General features: G+C 44.8%; 4 protein-coding genes across 10 annotated transcripts; 2 read left to right on the top strand and 2 right to left on the bottom strand.

The window, feature by feature from the left end:
- Positions 1-1,184: 1,184 nt before the first annotated feature.
- vamp4 (vesicle-associated membrane protein 4) lies at positions 1,185-4,974 on the bottom strand. 4 transcript variants are annotated; one of them, XM_085928835.1, is made up of 8 exons: positions 4,828-4,973; positions 3,988-4,109; positions 3,744-3,848; positions 3,076-3,122; positions 2,947-2,997; positions 2,558-2,658; positions 2,044-2,175; positions 1,185-1,973 (listed from the first exon to the last, which is right to left on the bottom strand). In XM_085928835.1, exons 2-8 carry the CDS (start codon positions 3,988-3,990, stop codon positions 1,948-1,950), a joined length of 465 nt encoding a protein of 154 aa, XP_085784961.1. In that variant the 5' UTR covers positions 3,991-4,109; positions 4,828-4,973; the 3' UTR covers positions 1,185-1,947. The 4 variants fall into 4 exon arrangements, with proteins under 4 accessions (XP_085784961.1, XP_085784962.1, XP_085784964.1 ...); XM_085928836.1 differs by having other exon boundaries at positions 3,988-4,106; positions 4,828-4,949; XM_085928838.1 differs by lacking the exon at positions 3,988-4,109 and having other exon boundaries at positions 4,828-4,974.
- On the top strand, positions 4,749-9,696 carry rangrf (RAN guanine nucleotide release factor). Of its 4 annotated transcripts, none has more exons than XM_085928833.1 (2): positions 4,749-5,011; positions 5,290-6,097. In XM_085928833.1, the coding sequence occupies exon 2, from the start codon at positions 5,332-5,334 to the stop codon at positions 5,902-5,904; it is 573 nt and encodes a 190-aa protein (XP_085784959.1). In that variant the 5' UTR covers positions 4,749-5,011; positions 5,290-5,331; the 3' UTR covers positions 5,905-6,097. The 4 variants fall into 4 exon arrangements, 2 of the variants coding, with proteins under 2 accessions (XP_085784959.1, XP_085784960.1); XM_085928834.1 differs by lacking the exon at positions 4,749-5,011 and adding an exon at positions 5,132-5,215; XR_015068023.1 differs by lacking the exon at positions 4,749-5,011 and adding an exon at positions 9,608-9,696 and having other exon boundaries at positions 5,145-5,961.
- On the bottom strand, positions 7,238-8,970 carry itpa (inosine triphosphatase (nucleoside triphosphate pyrophosphatase)). Its single transcript, XM_085928832.1, has 8 exons — positions 8,703-8,970; positions 8,490-8,547; positions 8,338-8,402; positions 8,114-8,187; positions 8,001-8,032; positions 7,822-7,934; positions 7,667-7,743; positions 7,238-7,423 (listed from the first exon to the last, which is right to left on the bottom strand). The coding sequence occupies exons 1-8, from the start codon at positions 8,763-8,765 to the stop codon at positions 7,315-7,317; spliced, it is 591 nt and encodes a 196-aa protein (XP_085784958.1). The 5' UTR covers positions 8,766-8,970; the 3' UTR covers positions 7,238-7,314.
- Positions 7,980-12,691, top strand: mettl13 (methyltransferase 13, eEF1A lysine and N-terminal methyltransferase). The gene is made up of 9 exons (XM_085928830.1): positions 7,980-9,370; positions 9,608-9,880; positions 9,949-10,423; positions 10,610-10,809; positions 10,882-11,071; positions 11,181-11,330; positions 11,419-11,631; positions 11,706-11,837; positions 11,934-12,691. Exons 1-9 carry the CDS (start codon positions 9,218-9,220, stop codon positions 12,197-12,199), a joined length of 2,052 nt encoding a protein of 683 aa, XP_085784956.1. The 5' UTR covers positions 7,980-9,217; the 3' UTR covers positions 12,200-12,691.
- The last annotated feature ends 102 nt before the right edge of the window (positions 12,692-12,793 follow it).

Here is a 12,793-nt window from a genome sequence, read left to right as displayed (position 1 = left end):
AGGCAGTGGATCAATAAATGCGCTTAACAACACAAAATGATGCCCCGTCAACCGCCAGGTGGCTTTTGCGAGCTGAATCGCGAGCTCGCTTTCAGCGTCATGCGATAGCCACGGTGATCCCGTTTATTTTCAGATGAGGAGCACGATGAAAGATTCGTCGCACGAGCCACACATAAAAAAAAATTCAAATGGGCCTCCGCGTCTTTAATTTCATATCCTGTGTTTGTTGATTCATGCATATGGATAATCTGGGCAGATTGAAGTGATTCACAATCAAACCAGACAAAAAAAAAAGGGCTTTCCTTAAAAGTGTTTCCCTCAAAGTCAAGAGTAACCCTAGAATTGTAAATATGAAGTCAGTGATGAATTTTCAATTTGTGATGAATGACTAGTTATGAAATATGTCTCAGTTGTGGGAAGGGAATTTAGTGGGCAGCAGTTTAAAAAGAGAATATGAGTATTAAGTATTTAACCATGCTTGTTTTCACAAATCTTATCCAAAAGGCTTAAAGTGTCTTTCATTGGAGATTTCTTCTCTTTATTTCCAGCTACTGAGACGCACGCCCATATCGTTCCATATATCTTCTCCAAGTACTGTGTGTGTAATAGCACTTGGCACTCTCTTCTCGTGTGTTTGATTTCCTTTCATGTGACTCACACATAACCGCCACTATGCCCGGAATCTGAAGTCATCCCAAACACAGGACCAAAACATGTTGTGCTGCCAAAGTGGGCGGATTAAAAAAAAAAAAAAGTCCCCAGCTCAGAGTCATAGCATGAAGGCATTTTGTGTGCTTCATCAATCAGTCCATTATTTTTGGACAGGCGTGTGATTAAGTAGATGTTTTTAACAGTCCCAGACATTTGTCTTTTTAAAACGTCAAATAAAAGCGTCACGGTGGGACCCTGCTAGAACGATAATGAGGTCCTGAGATATTTTTAACTGCCGCCAGACCAATAAAAATGTAAATGTGACTTTTTAGAAGACAGTTCAGGATGTCCCTCGTGACAATTTTTGCTCTCTTCTTAGTTATTAGCGTACTTGGCATTGCAATAGTCATGTGACCAGTTGATGGTCATTATTTGGTTTGTTATTGTTTAGAATTGTTTCGTTTGCTTTGGAGAGAAAAAAAGAAAAATGAAGCATTTCCTCTTCGTTATCTCCAGTCAACGTTCTTCCAAAGTCTTTCCATCTTTATTTACAATGTCCTCCTGACTACTGGCTCAAACCAGATCAAACTGGAGAACAGACCTTTAATAGGACTTTTATTTCAGACGGAGAGAGGCGGTTAAGAGGGAAAGAATGAGGATCGGAATGCTTACGGCAAAGTTACAGGATCAATATGTACATCGTGGAAATAAATGAAAGTGCAGTCAAATAACATGTCTAGACCGTTTCACAGTTTAAAAAAAAAAAAAAGACATTAGAGCGTCCCCCTGTCAAAACAAAATAGAAAGACTACAGACTACATTCATGGTTTTGGGTTTAACTGGCTAGAAGGATGCTGTTGACATATTTTGACATTTAGGGTGATGCTCCCGAAAACCTGGTGCCCGTTAAAAAATAAATAATTAAAAATATTGGCTGTGGTGGTAGGATTCAGTTCTGTACATACACTTGCACCGTTGGAACGCACTTGCAAGTCACTGGTAAACAGAGAACGGTAACTTCCATTGAAGCGTGTGAAAAATGTCCTCCATTTTGGTTTGTGGCCCTTCCTCTCGTCGTTGAAATAGATTGGCAGGTTAAGCGAACTGTACTACTCAACTGCCCAACAAACCGCAGTCTACGCTTTCTAAAACTCCAAAGCTGGGGATGAAGGCGGTCGGGCCAACTTTTTGTGATGAGGGATGGGGGTTGGGCGGTTGTCTTCCGGCACCGACTCCCGCAACTGGATGGTGTGATGAGATGAGAATGGATAGGCCCGTCGCCCTCCTCCGCGGGTACTAACGATACCGCAGAATCACCGGAACTGAAAAGAGAATACAAGACGATTCATATTTCGATAGATTCATTTTGGTTTGATTCAATGAGCTACTCACCGATTATAATCAGCAGGAGCCCCACAACTACCAGAGCGATGATCATCTTCATCTTCATGTTCCTCCACATCATCCTCCTGTGCAGCTGTTTAGCTCTGCTGCTGAAGGCCGACGCATTGTCCGATAGGCTCTCTGGGGAAAAATGAAAAAGCAGCGCGAGGACACGTGAGCCCCGAGACACTGTTTGGGCCTGGAACTAAGGTGACTCAGACTGCTGTTACGCAAGCTTCCAGAACACATGAAAAGTTGCCAATTTATACACAATGGAAGAAAAACACATTTGCAGCCTACTACTTAACACTGTGTCATGTCCGCCGCTGAGGGGGGGGGGACAAATGTGTTGCACATGTGTTATTGGTTGCCCAGATGCAACATTTCAGTCGCTTATTTATTCATGGCAATGATACCGAAAACCGATTTGAATCTGAAAAATCGGTTTTGGAGCCCACCGAACTGAATCAAATTGACTATTTTTGCTGATTAGTGGTCGCAGGTATCACAGGTGAGGCCTCACCCGACTTGTCCTGCAGGTCGTCGAGACGCTCCCCCCTCTCGATCACCTTGGAGATGTTCTCCTGCATCACGTCGATCACCTCGTCCACCTGTGACTGCACGCTGAGCGCCAGCGAGACGGTAAATAGTTTGAATATCATTTCAAATTTATCACACAAAAGTAGCTTCCGCTAACGAATCAGACTTTCAAACTTTCAATCACTTCTCCATACACTTTTATATTTCACATTAGTGGGTCTCCGGGGAAGTTTAGACAACAACGTGCCTTTGTTACACAATGCGCTAACTACCTGCAAGCCTCCGCTAAATACAACAAGCAGGTTACGTAACGCGCAGGCACGGGCACGACACACCGATTTGCTTCGTGGGAAGGAATGTGCTTGGACTCACTGTTTGAGTTTGTCGTTCTGGCCTCCCAATCGGGGTCCCGTCGGGCCGCGCCTGGGAGACAGGCAGAAGGAAAACATTTGAAAAGTGTATCCCTACTCTTGTCCAGCCGTTATGCGGACACAAACTGACAGAAAAAAGTCTTCCTCTTCATCAGAGTCTTCCTCGAGTAGGTTCCTCTGTGGAGACAAAACAGTCAGATTAGAATTTTTTTTTTTTGGTCAGGTGCAATTACATGGTCGGATTTACGATGATCTGCTAGCTGTCTCCACCTGAGCCGACATCAAAAGCACAGAGTCCGTGCCATCAAGGGACCGGATCCAAAGTGTGAGCCTGGATCAGGTAGAGCAGACTAGAGTCTAAAAGAAGCAAGGACACCAAACACTCGACGCTATTCGTGGAGATTCAACGTGGACGGCTGCATTAAATTCCTCACAGGAGGAGAATGAATCCCGCGCGCCTCGCTTTCCCATTGGACGGCGGGAGATCGGTGTTGCCATGAGAGACGGCGCCTCTCTTTTATTCTCTAAATATGGCGCGTGCATTTACAGGATGTTCCGTGAGATTATGTGGAGTTTAGACTACATTTCCCTACAGGTGCTCTGGAAGCACACAGACTCAAGGATGACAACCATTATGTAACCCGTGGTGAAGTATCCACAACAAACCAAAACAAGAGGTCAGATGGGGTAACAACCTGCAGGCTGAATGCATGATGACTCATGAGTAAAATAAATGCAATTCAATAATGAATGAATAATGGGTTCAACATGCAGGGATGAACCTCCTCTCTTCCTCACCCTCTCGCTGCGGATGGATCCCGTGACCTCATCGTCGTTGAGATGTCTCTTGAACTTGGGGGGCATGTTGTCGTCAAGCTGCTGATCCTCCCGATCGGGCTCCCTCTGCGGGTGGGGACACCATTAAGGAGAAAAGTCAACAGACACTTCATTGGGTACAGCCTAGAAATGGATTTACAGGGGGGTTTTAATACAAGTGTCACAAAACATTCTTGCTGACTCCCGTCGAGCATAAAACGTATACCATTGAGTCCAGTTCAGTTTTGAAACGGTTGCGCTCTCCGCGTCCGATTCTGGCACTGCCACTGGAAACCTTTCAGGCCTTTCAATGGGATGACGTTTCCAGTAAACACTCAAGAGAAGCTGCTACAGTGAAGAAAGAGAGAAAGGGGAATAGAAATAGCATGTTAGGAATGAAGAAAGGAAAAATAGTTAGTAGAGAACTGGTGGAAGTATTTCTGGGTTGAGGTTATCCAAACGCCCAATAATAGCAATGGGTGACCCAGTATAAAAGGACCCAGGCGGGGACTGTATGTCGGGGCCTCATTTGGGGGAACCCTTAAATGAGGTTTTAATGTGAGGATGCTTAAAGACAAGTGAGACTGGAGGAGGATGGGAGGGAAGAGTATGTTTAAGTGGAGTAACGATGGATGTCAGGGTGCAAAGGTGTATTATTGAGGAGGGAGGGGGTCAGGATGTCTCAAAAGAAAAATTCCAAGAAAAAAAAAAAACAGGTATTAGGAGAGGAAAGGTTTATCCAAAGGAAGAATGTAAGGATTCATGAATAAAAGTCGATTTCTTTTTTTCCTTTCTACTTTTGGCCTACCCTGACAAACATACCTGTCACACATCTCCTTTGTAAAATCTAAACCTACAATAAATCCCAAATTGTTTCACCAATACTTTCCTTGTACTTTGGTAACAAAGCAAATGCTTTCAAGCGCCATGTGAAAGAGAACCTTGCATATTAAAGGAGCTGTGTCACTGCTCGGTGACATGTCGTAGCCTCCATGCGAAGCTACGGATGCTAACGCCACCGCCACGGCCAACAGGAGAAGCAAACCGTCGTAGGAGGAGGACTCACGCTTTAGGGTGGCAGATTTCTAAGAGGTTTCATCAAATGATGTCCAAGGAATGGACCATTGTGGATGCTAGCCGATCTTCCCGTAGCTACAGCCGCTTCTGCTTTCTGATAGCTTGACACAAATCAGCTGACCGGGAAGTTACTGGTTAAGCCGCACCCACTCTCCACAAAATATACAATACAGGTCTGTAATACAGTAAGTTTTACTGACATTTATGAAGAAATAAGAAAACGTCTGTTTTATAGAAACAAAACAATGCTTTACATTTAATAATCTTAAAAGGGAAAGCAAGCCAGGTTGCAATTTGGCTTGTCTTCACCTCACCTGTAGATGGCAGCACTCAGTTTACTAACCACCCGTAAAACGAAGAAAAAACAACACACGGAAGTACGTTTTTTAAACATGGCGTTAGTGCACTTTCGCCACGTTTTGTGACTAAAGTTAAGTGTATTTATTTACAGATAAAGCTAAGGTTGTTTCCGTTGTGAAAGTCGGCTGTTGACATGGAACGCGTAAACGAGCCTCATCCACTGTTCGGAGGCGCTCTGTCGGCGGTCCTTCCACATAGCGCCACGGACGTGAGCATGATGCGAGAGATTCCGGACAACCAGGAGGCGTTTGTCCACACCCGAACCGACCAAAGTCTCATCGTGGAGTTGGTTGAGTACCAAGACCACGTCGCGGACCATGACGCGGCCCGGCACCACTTTGAGGACATCGCGGGTAACAACGCCGCTTCGCAGCCCGACGCGCAGCAGGTGACGGACGTGGTCGCCTTGCCCAAATCGTCACTCTCCCTGTCGGCGTGCAGCTCCGCTTGGGTATTGACGGGAATCCAAAGCGTGTCAAAGTATAATGAGACTGCGAGGAACCGGGTGAAGCTTCACCTCGGCGTGTTGCGGCTGCCGCAGTTCGGCACTGACGTGCTGGTGACGTTCAACGACCCGCAGATCATCAGCCCCGACAGTAGCAGCATTCCCGCGGCTGTGGGACCTGGCGTCGAGCCGTGGACTGTGGAGAACTTCCAGGAACTACTACAATCCCTGACGCTGCATAACCCAGGACTGTTTGGCTGAAAGGTTTGGGTCTAGAAACTTATGGACCGCGAGAGCATTTCAACCGTGAAAATCAAGGTAATGTTTGTAAAACATAATACAACAAATCAAGAAGGACGCATTACATGGTAAAAAAAAACAAGTGTGTTTCTATATATGACTGCTTTTAATGCAAAATGAAAATAAATGCGCCAAAGTCAAACACCAGATTTTCCATGGTTCCATGTAAGTATAGTAAAAGTCAGGTCCGGTCACACAGAGTCTTCGCTTTGCTGATATACTGCACAGTCACCAAGTAAGAATGTTCACATCCCTTTGGAGGGAACAAAACAAAAGGTTTATTTCTCTCCCCTTCTGTTCAAAACATTTATGGAGGGTTATTAATATAGCGCTTTTGGAACAAAAACAGAGCGTCAGATATTTGGTATGCGGCACAAAGCGCTCTTTTATACTCCTGTGGCTTCTTGTTATTTTTTTTAAAGGAGCGTCTAGAGGCTTTCATGTGTGTCAGGTGCATTTGTCCGCCCCTCTGGAAGCCACATCAAAACTTCATGATCCTCTTACGCAATCATGACAGACTGAGGCTTGATTAAGTTACACAGCCTTTTTCCTGTTTTTCATCCTCAGATTTGAAAAATAATGCTTAATGTCACCCTAGGAATGGTAATTTAAACATCACCATGAATGTTTTTATTGACTGAACCTGGAACAAGTTCAGTAACAAGAAAATTGGTTAGCATCAGATTGTTCCGCCACGCATTTTATCAATGTGAAAGCACATGACTTTGTGTTTGAGCTCCACGTGCAGTGCTGGTGCTGCACGTGGATCGCTCCAGTCGCATTTGAACTTCCTGTGACTCCATGGGTCATTCAATATCCAAGTTTCCATGTTATTACAGTTCGGTTTGGGCTGCAGACCCCGGCCGGCACCATCCAGCCTGAACAATCATCATCGTCCCTGGGCTGTAATCTGCTGCTCTCATCAGGCCTCTGGAGCTTCTCTTATGATTTATGCTCTTTTGAGATTGCATCATTTGTCCTTGGAAGCTACATTGCAACCGGAAAGTACTTTTGCCACAATTTGTTGTAATAGTTTTAGTGTGCGAATTGACAAAAAAAATTGTCAATTTTGTGTCAGTTGTGTGCAGATAGTATTGCAACATCAAATGTGGGGAAAAGCAAAGCACCTTGAATAGTTACCGGATTCACTCTAACCCTTGCCAGGTTACGTCTTGATGAGCCACTGAGGAACAATGAAACAACTCTTGATTCACTCGCTGAAATATTTGCATAGTTTCTGCATGATGGAACCCCCCCCCCCCCCCCCAAAATGACACGTGTTAAAAAAGAGGAAACCATTTATTAGGAGTAAATGACTGGAAGCAAACATGGAGCTCAATGTTGTAGAATCAACTGCAACAACACAGCAACTCAATCATCTGTCTTCTTGGCATGTGGCGAAAAGTGCTCCGACAAAGCGGCTAGTGCTCGGTATCGGTGAGAAATGGAGTTCTTGACTGTTTTAGGCAACTCCGCGTAGCTGGAAACAAGGAAAGGATGACATTGTGGGAAAATTGACTTTTTAATGCCTTCTATACAATCGGCACTCCTGTGTACTAATCCCGTGTGATTTATTTTTAAATTTTGTAAGGAAAAAAAAAAATTATGTCCTCATTAAGAATTTTTTCTTCCAAATTAACACTGCTAATAGAACTAACTACAGTGCTGGACCACACTTGATCTCTGGCGCCCTCATGTGGTAGGAACATACATAAGCCCTTACGTTTTGTCATAGCCTTCTGGCTGGAAACACGGGTCCCATCCAAAGTCTCGAGGTCCCCTTGGTTCCACAATCTGACCCTAGAAAAAATACAAATGACATCACATGAGACAAACATTAAAAGGTTGTGGGGATGACGGACGAGAGATGAGCTAGACCTGTGTTATTCCTCTGAACAGCTGCACCGGCTCATCTTTTCCGGACGTGAACGCAAACGTGCAGAGGGCCCATGCGGATTTATCCTCAAAGCCGGCGAGGAGTTTGTACAAGCCTTTGAAGAGAACACACAATGAGAGGTTTGCTATCAAATAGTATTCACAACATTACTATTGCTCACCTTCTGGCTTGAGTTTATCCAGAAACCACTTTCTGGGAAACAAAAACAAGTTTAAATTGCATTATCATTTAAATGTTAAAATATAATGTATATATTACAGTCATGAGACTAACATGTAAGGGCCCGGCAAGCCTCCCAAAGCTTTGAAACACAGACAGGTGTCCTCTACGATGACCGGACCCTCAATCTGAACAATAAAAACACAATAGGTTTTCAGAACAACAATGCGGGCAAAATTGACTAACATGCATTGATATTTGCATCCAAATTTGGGTTGCGTGAATAATTAAGATGTGCCACCGTCAAGGCCCCTTCATGACAGCAGTAGTCATTGTACCTGTTTTGCAGCTTCCTTGCACTTCTGTATGGAAATCTCATCTGGTTCTCCTTGGTATTCCGGTACTGCATGGAGAGTAATGACATATAATAAAACTATGGTAATCATATTCTTTCAGATTTGTCATGAAAAAAAACCCGCATCGTACTTACAGTCAATTTTCTTCGAGATAAGTTTGTAAGGAAACGTGTCACCAAGAATTTGAATTACCTGTGAATGAAATAATTGGGAATTGATTAGTATGTCTTGGCTGCACCACCACAAACATCCAGCAGGTGTCTCTGGTATGCAAGGAACTCTGAATCGAATCAAATTATGCATTTATAGGCGCCTACGTGTCCTTATCTACATCAATCTTCGAATACCTCTTCAAGTTTTTTTGCGTTGCCAGTAACAAACACCACGCTACGTCCAGCCGGCAACGCCATGTTGTTGCTGCTGCTGCTTCTTCTTCTTTGTTTTCTTCTTCTATGGTTTATTGACCAGGTGGACAGTTCGAAACAGAATATGGAACAGGATACATGTCGTGTTTTAACAATACATAATCATCTTAAAAATACTTATAATAATTAGAACCCCAAATCGTGTTTTTTGGTTATTATTATAGACTACAAAAGAACATTAAACCAGAAATAGTTCCGTCCGGTTTTAGTTTCACACGGATTACTGACGGCAAGCACCTGAGCAACAACCAATAAGAAGCAGCTAGTCCAATATTAACCAATCGGTGAGAACCTTAGAAATAGACTATCCAATCAGATAGCCGTACGTTCTGTAATGCAGTCCGAGCTAAACATGGCCATGAGGACGGCACAGGAATCGGGTTACCAGATTTTTTTGCACAATTAAAAAAAAAAACTGATATAGGTAAAATATAAAAATGAGTTTATTACCTCGAACTGCCGAGGAATTCAGCTCTGCTGAGTACTGGGAAAGATTTTTTAAGAAACGTGGAGAGAAGTCATTCGAGTGGTATGGCGACTACAACAAACTATGTGGCGTGTTGCACAAGTACATCAAAATGCAGGACAAGGTAAACAAATCCTCAATATACTGTCGTGGACGGTCTTCATTTGATTTTAACAAATTTGATCAACAACAAGCCATTTAAATGACAGCTGGCACTAAAACCATTAAAAGCATTTGTAAGCTATGCCTATAATGTTGATTTTCAAACTTGATTATGATTCACACTGTGAGAAAATAGTTTGTTAACGTCTGTTCTTGAGTGGTATAGTTTTAACAATAGTTGTCACATTTTCTATTTGAGGTACTGGTGGTGGGCTGTGGAAACTCTGAATTGAGCGAGCAGCTTCACGATGTGGGCTACAAGTACCTGACCAACATTGACATCAGCGAGACTGTGGTGTCCCACATGAACCAACGTAATGCCGAGCGGAGGCCCAACTTGAAATTTCAGCAGGTGGACGCTACTCAGATGCCATACCAAGATGCGTGCTACCAGGCAGCTCTGGACAAAGGCACCCTGGATGCAATGGCTTCAGAGGAAGGAGGACAGCTGGCGAGGAATATGCTGACTGAGGTATAACTAAAAGTCACCTGGAATTACCCCGAAGTAACCAACAGTTGTAACATTAGTTATGTGTGCAGGTGAGTCGTGTGCTCAGTGTTGGCGGAAGGTACGTGTGTATCACACTGGCACAGGAAAGTGTGATCCGCCTAGCCGTGGAGCATTTTGTCCAACTCGGCTGGGCAGTGAGGCTTCATTGCCTTCAAGAAGAAACCAGTGCCGAAGAGGACGACGACTCCTTCGTTCTGCCCGTTTTCATCCTGATCTGCACCAAATTCCGCCAGCCCATGCCCGCACCCATTTTGGAGTTTTGCCTCGGCGAAGACGGTACCCCGAACCGTCTGGCGCTGGCGGCCGACTTGCTGGCGACCGTGCGAGAGCGCCAGGCCTATTCTGTCCTGAGGAAAAGGCTGCGCACACGCACGGATGTCGACGCCGCCGCGTCGCTCACGCTTTGCCACGCAAAGACCGGCTTGCCCAGATACACTCTCACGGTGCAGGATTCACCCCCGACCGCCAAGGTGCCAAGGTTCAACCAGTTTGCCATTTTCATTGGTGAGCTTTTTGTTTGTATGTGTTGTAAGTCACTGGACACAACATTAGGTACACCAGCACAATCTCATGCAGTGATGGCAAAATGGCACAAGGCAGATTTAAACATTAGCCTCTTAAACACAGAGTTGCAAATGTTTGTAAGTAGTATTGAAAGTTGTCCTTCTTTGCCCTCCTTGTCTCTTGCAGTGCCCCAAGGCAGCGAGACGGCGTGGCTCTACAGCTCCAGCGAAGGTCGGCGGCAACTGGCAGCCAGCGCCAACTTCCGCCGCCTGGTTATCGTTGCCATGCACAGGAATCAAGAGTACGCCGACATGCAGGCGGTTCAATCGGAACTCTCGCCCATGGTGATGGACCTGGCCCCGCCGGGAATGCCGGATAATCAGCAGGTGGATACTGAGAATTGACTGACAAACAGCTAGTTTGAATTTGTTAACCAGATGTTTTGTGTTTTAACTCAGGTCCCGTTTCTGTCGGTGGGCGGCGACCTGGGTTGGCGGGAGGAGGTGAGCAGGGGTGTGAGCGAGCACAGCGGCGAATACTGCGTGGAGAACGTAAGGGGGGAGGACGGCGAACTGTACCGCAGATTGGTGTTCCTGTCCAACGCGGCTCTGGTGCAGTCCGAAAGTCGTCTCGTCTCCTCGAATAGCAGTCAGTTGATCTTTTTTTTTTCTTTCCCTCATTAATTCATTTTGCTTGTTAACTTTGAGTTTCAAAAGTTTCAAATTAAATATGAACTCCTAAGTTTCTGTTCCTGTAGCATCGAGTCATAAGAAGAAGAACAAAAAGAAAACCAAGCAGCCGTCATCGTCCTCCCTGTCGGTGCACAGCGGCTTCCTCTGCTGTGCCCACCACGAAGTCATGGTAGCGGGTCTTGCCATGCTGGGCATAGGCAAGGAAAAAAACAAAGGTGAGGTGGGATATGTATTTTCACTGTGCTCTATTTCGTTTCCTAGCTTGACTTGTCTAATGGGCACCCTTAACCTTTTCTTTCGAAGATGTCCCTGTGTCAGTGCTCGTGATTGGACTCGGAGGAGGCGGCTTGCCGCAGTTTTTGCGAGACTTTGTGCCCGCTGTGTCAGTGGAGGTGGTGGAACTGGACCCTGTGGTGCTGGAGGTGGCCAAAGAGTGGTTCCACTTTCGACCGGACGATCAACTGAGCGTCACGCTCGGGGACGGCCTTGAACGTATCCGTGCCCTGGAAGAAGAAGGTGGGGGACGCGGCTGACGCAGTAGTAAAGTCAAGTTCCCACAACAAAATTGCTCATACTCGTTTTGTATCCAGGTGGTACTTTGTTCGACGCCATCATGTTCGATGTGGACAATAAGGACAGCACGGTGGGTATGAGCTGTCCACCTGCCGCCTTTGTGGAAAACGCCATACTGCACAAAGTCAGCAGCTTACTGACCCCTAAAGGTACAGTCCATTTATTATGTAATAGCGACCTTTAAATTGTTTGTTGATGGTAACTAGTAACTACATTTTCTATCAATCTTTTCTTTGGCTTTTTAGGCATTTTCATACTCAACCTGGTGTGCCGTGACTCTGCCTTGAGGAAAGATGTGCTGGAGCGTGTAAGTGGCGTGTTTCCCGCCATCCTCTCACGAAAGATTGACGGGGAGGTGAACGAGGTGCTCCTCTGTCGCAGAGAAGGCGAAAGCGTCCTGCCGTCGCTAACCCAAGCGGGTCACGATCTTCAGAGAGCCCTGCGCTCCGATTTGACCCACAGCCCAAAAATAGACATTGCAGAGTTGTTGAAAGATATGAAAGTGGCGTGAGGCTGAATGGGACTCTGTTGGAGAACGTACAGTGACAAAATGCTCAAGCAATTAAGAAATATTTAGTTTTTGGTAATTGGGAGCAGTGAGGACTGAAATGTCCCCGTATATATATATTAAAAAAAGTCAGTTATATTTTATTTTATTGTTAATTAAAAAAAAATAAGGGGAAAAAGAACTTAATCAACTTTAGAGTAAGGCTAATGTGGGAAAAGAGAAGTGCTGTGTCTGAATACTTTTGTGGGGTTTTTTTTTGTGCGTGTACTGTCGCAAAGTAAAGCAACAGTGCATTTTATATAATCTGAATATGTCTTATCTTGTTTACAGTCGACATTATTTCACCCTTAATTTTAGCTACCAGGGATTCCATTTCACTCCCCTCAGGGTGCACTCCTGTGCCCCGCACACACCTCACTGCCTTGGAATGAGGAAGCGTTATTTCCAGTGGAAGTGAAATTGACACTCATCAAATTAATTTTTCTAAATTGCCTGAATTAAAGAAGGAACGGGAGTGATACAATTATCACATTAACAAAATCTAAATGTGCGTTGAGATGTGGGAAATATTTTACACATACAAGTGGTCGACGCGCA

This window comes from Syngnathus leptorhynchus, chromosome 13 (assembly GCF_054491065.1).
Source record: "Syngnathus leptorhynchus isolate UIUO chromosome 13, UIUO_Slep, whole genome shotgun sequence".
NCBI lineage: Eukaryota > Metazoa > Chordata > Actinopteri > Syngnathiformes > Syngnathidae > Syngnathus > Syngnathus leptorhynchus.
Note: the sequence above shows the minus strand (reverse complement) of the source record. Positions and strands in the feature narration are given on the sequence as shown.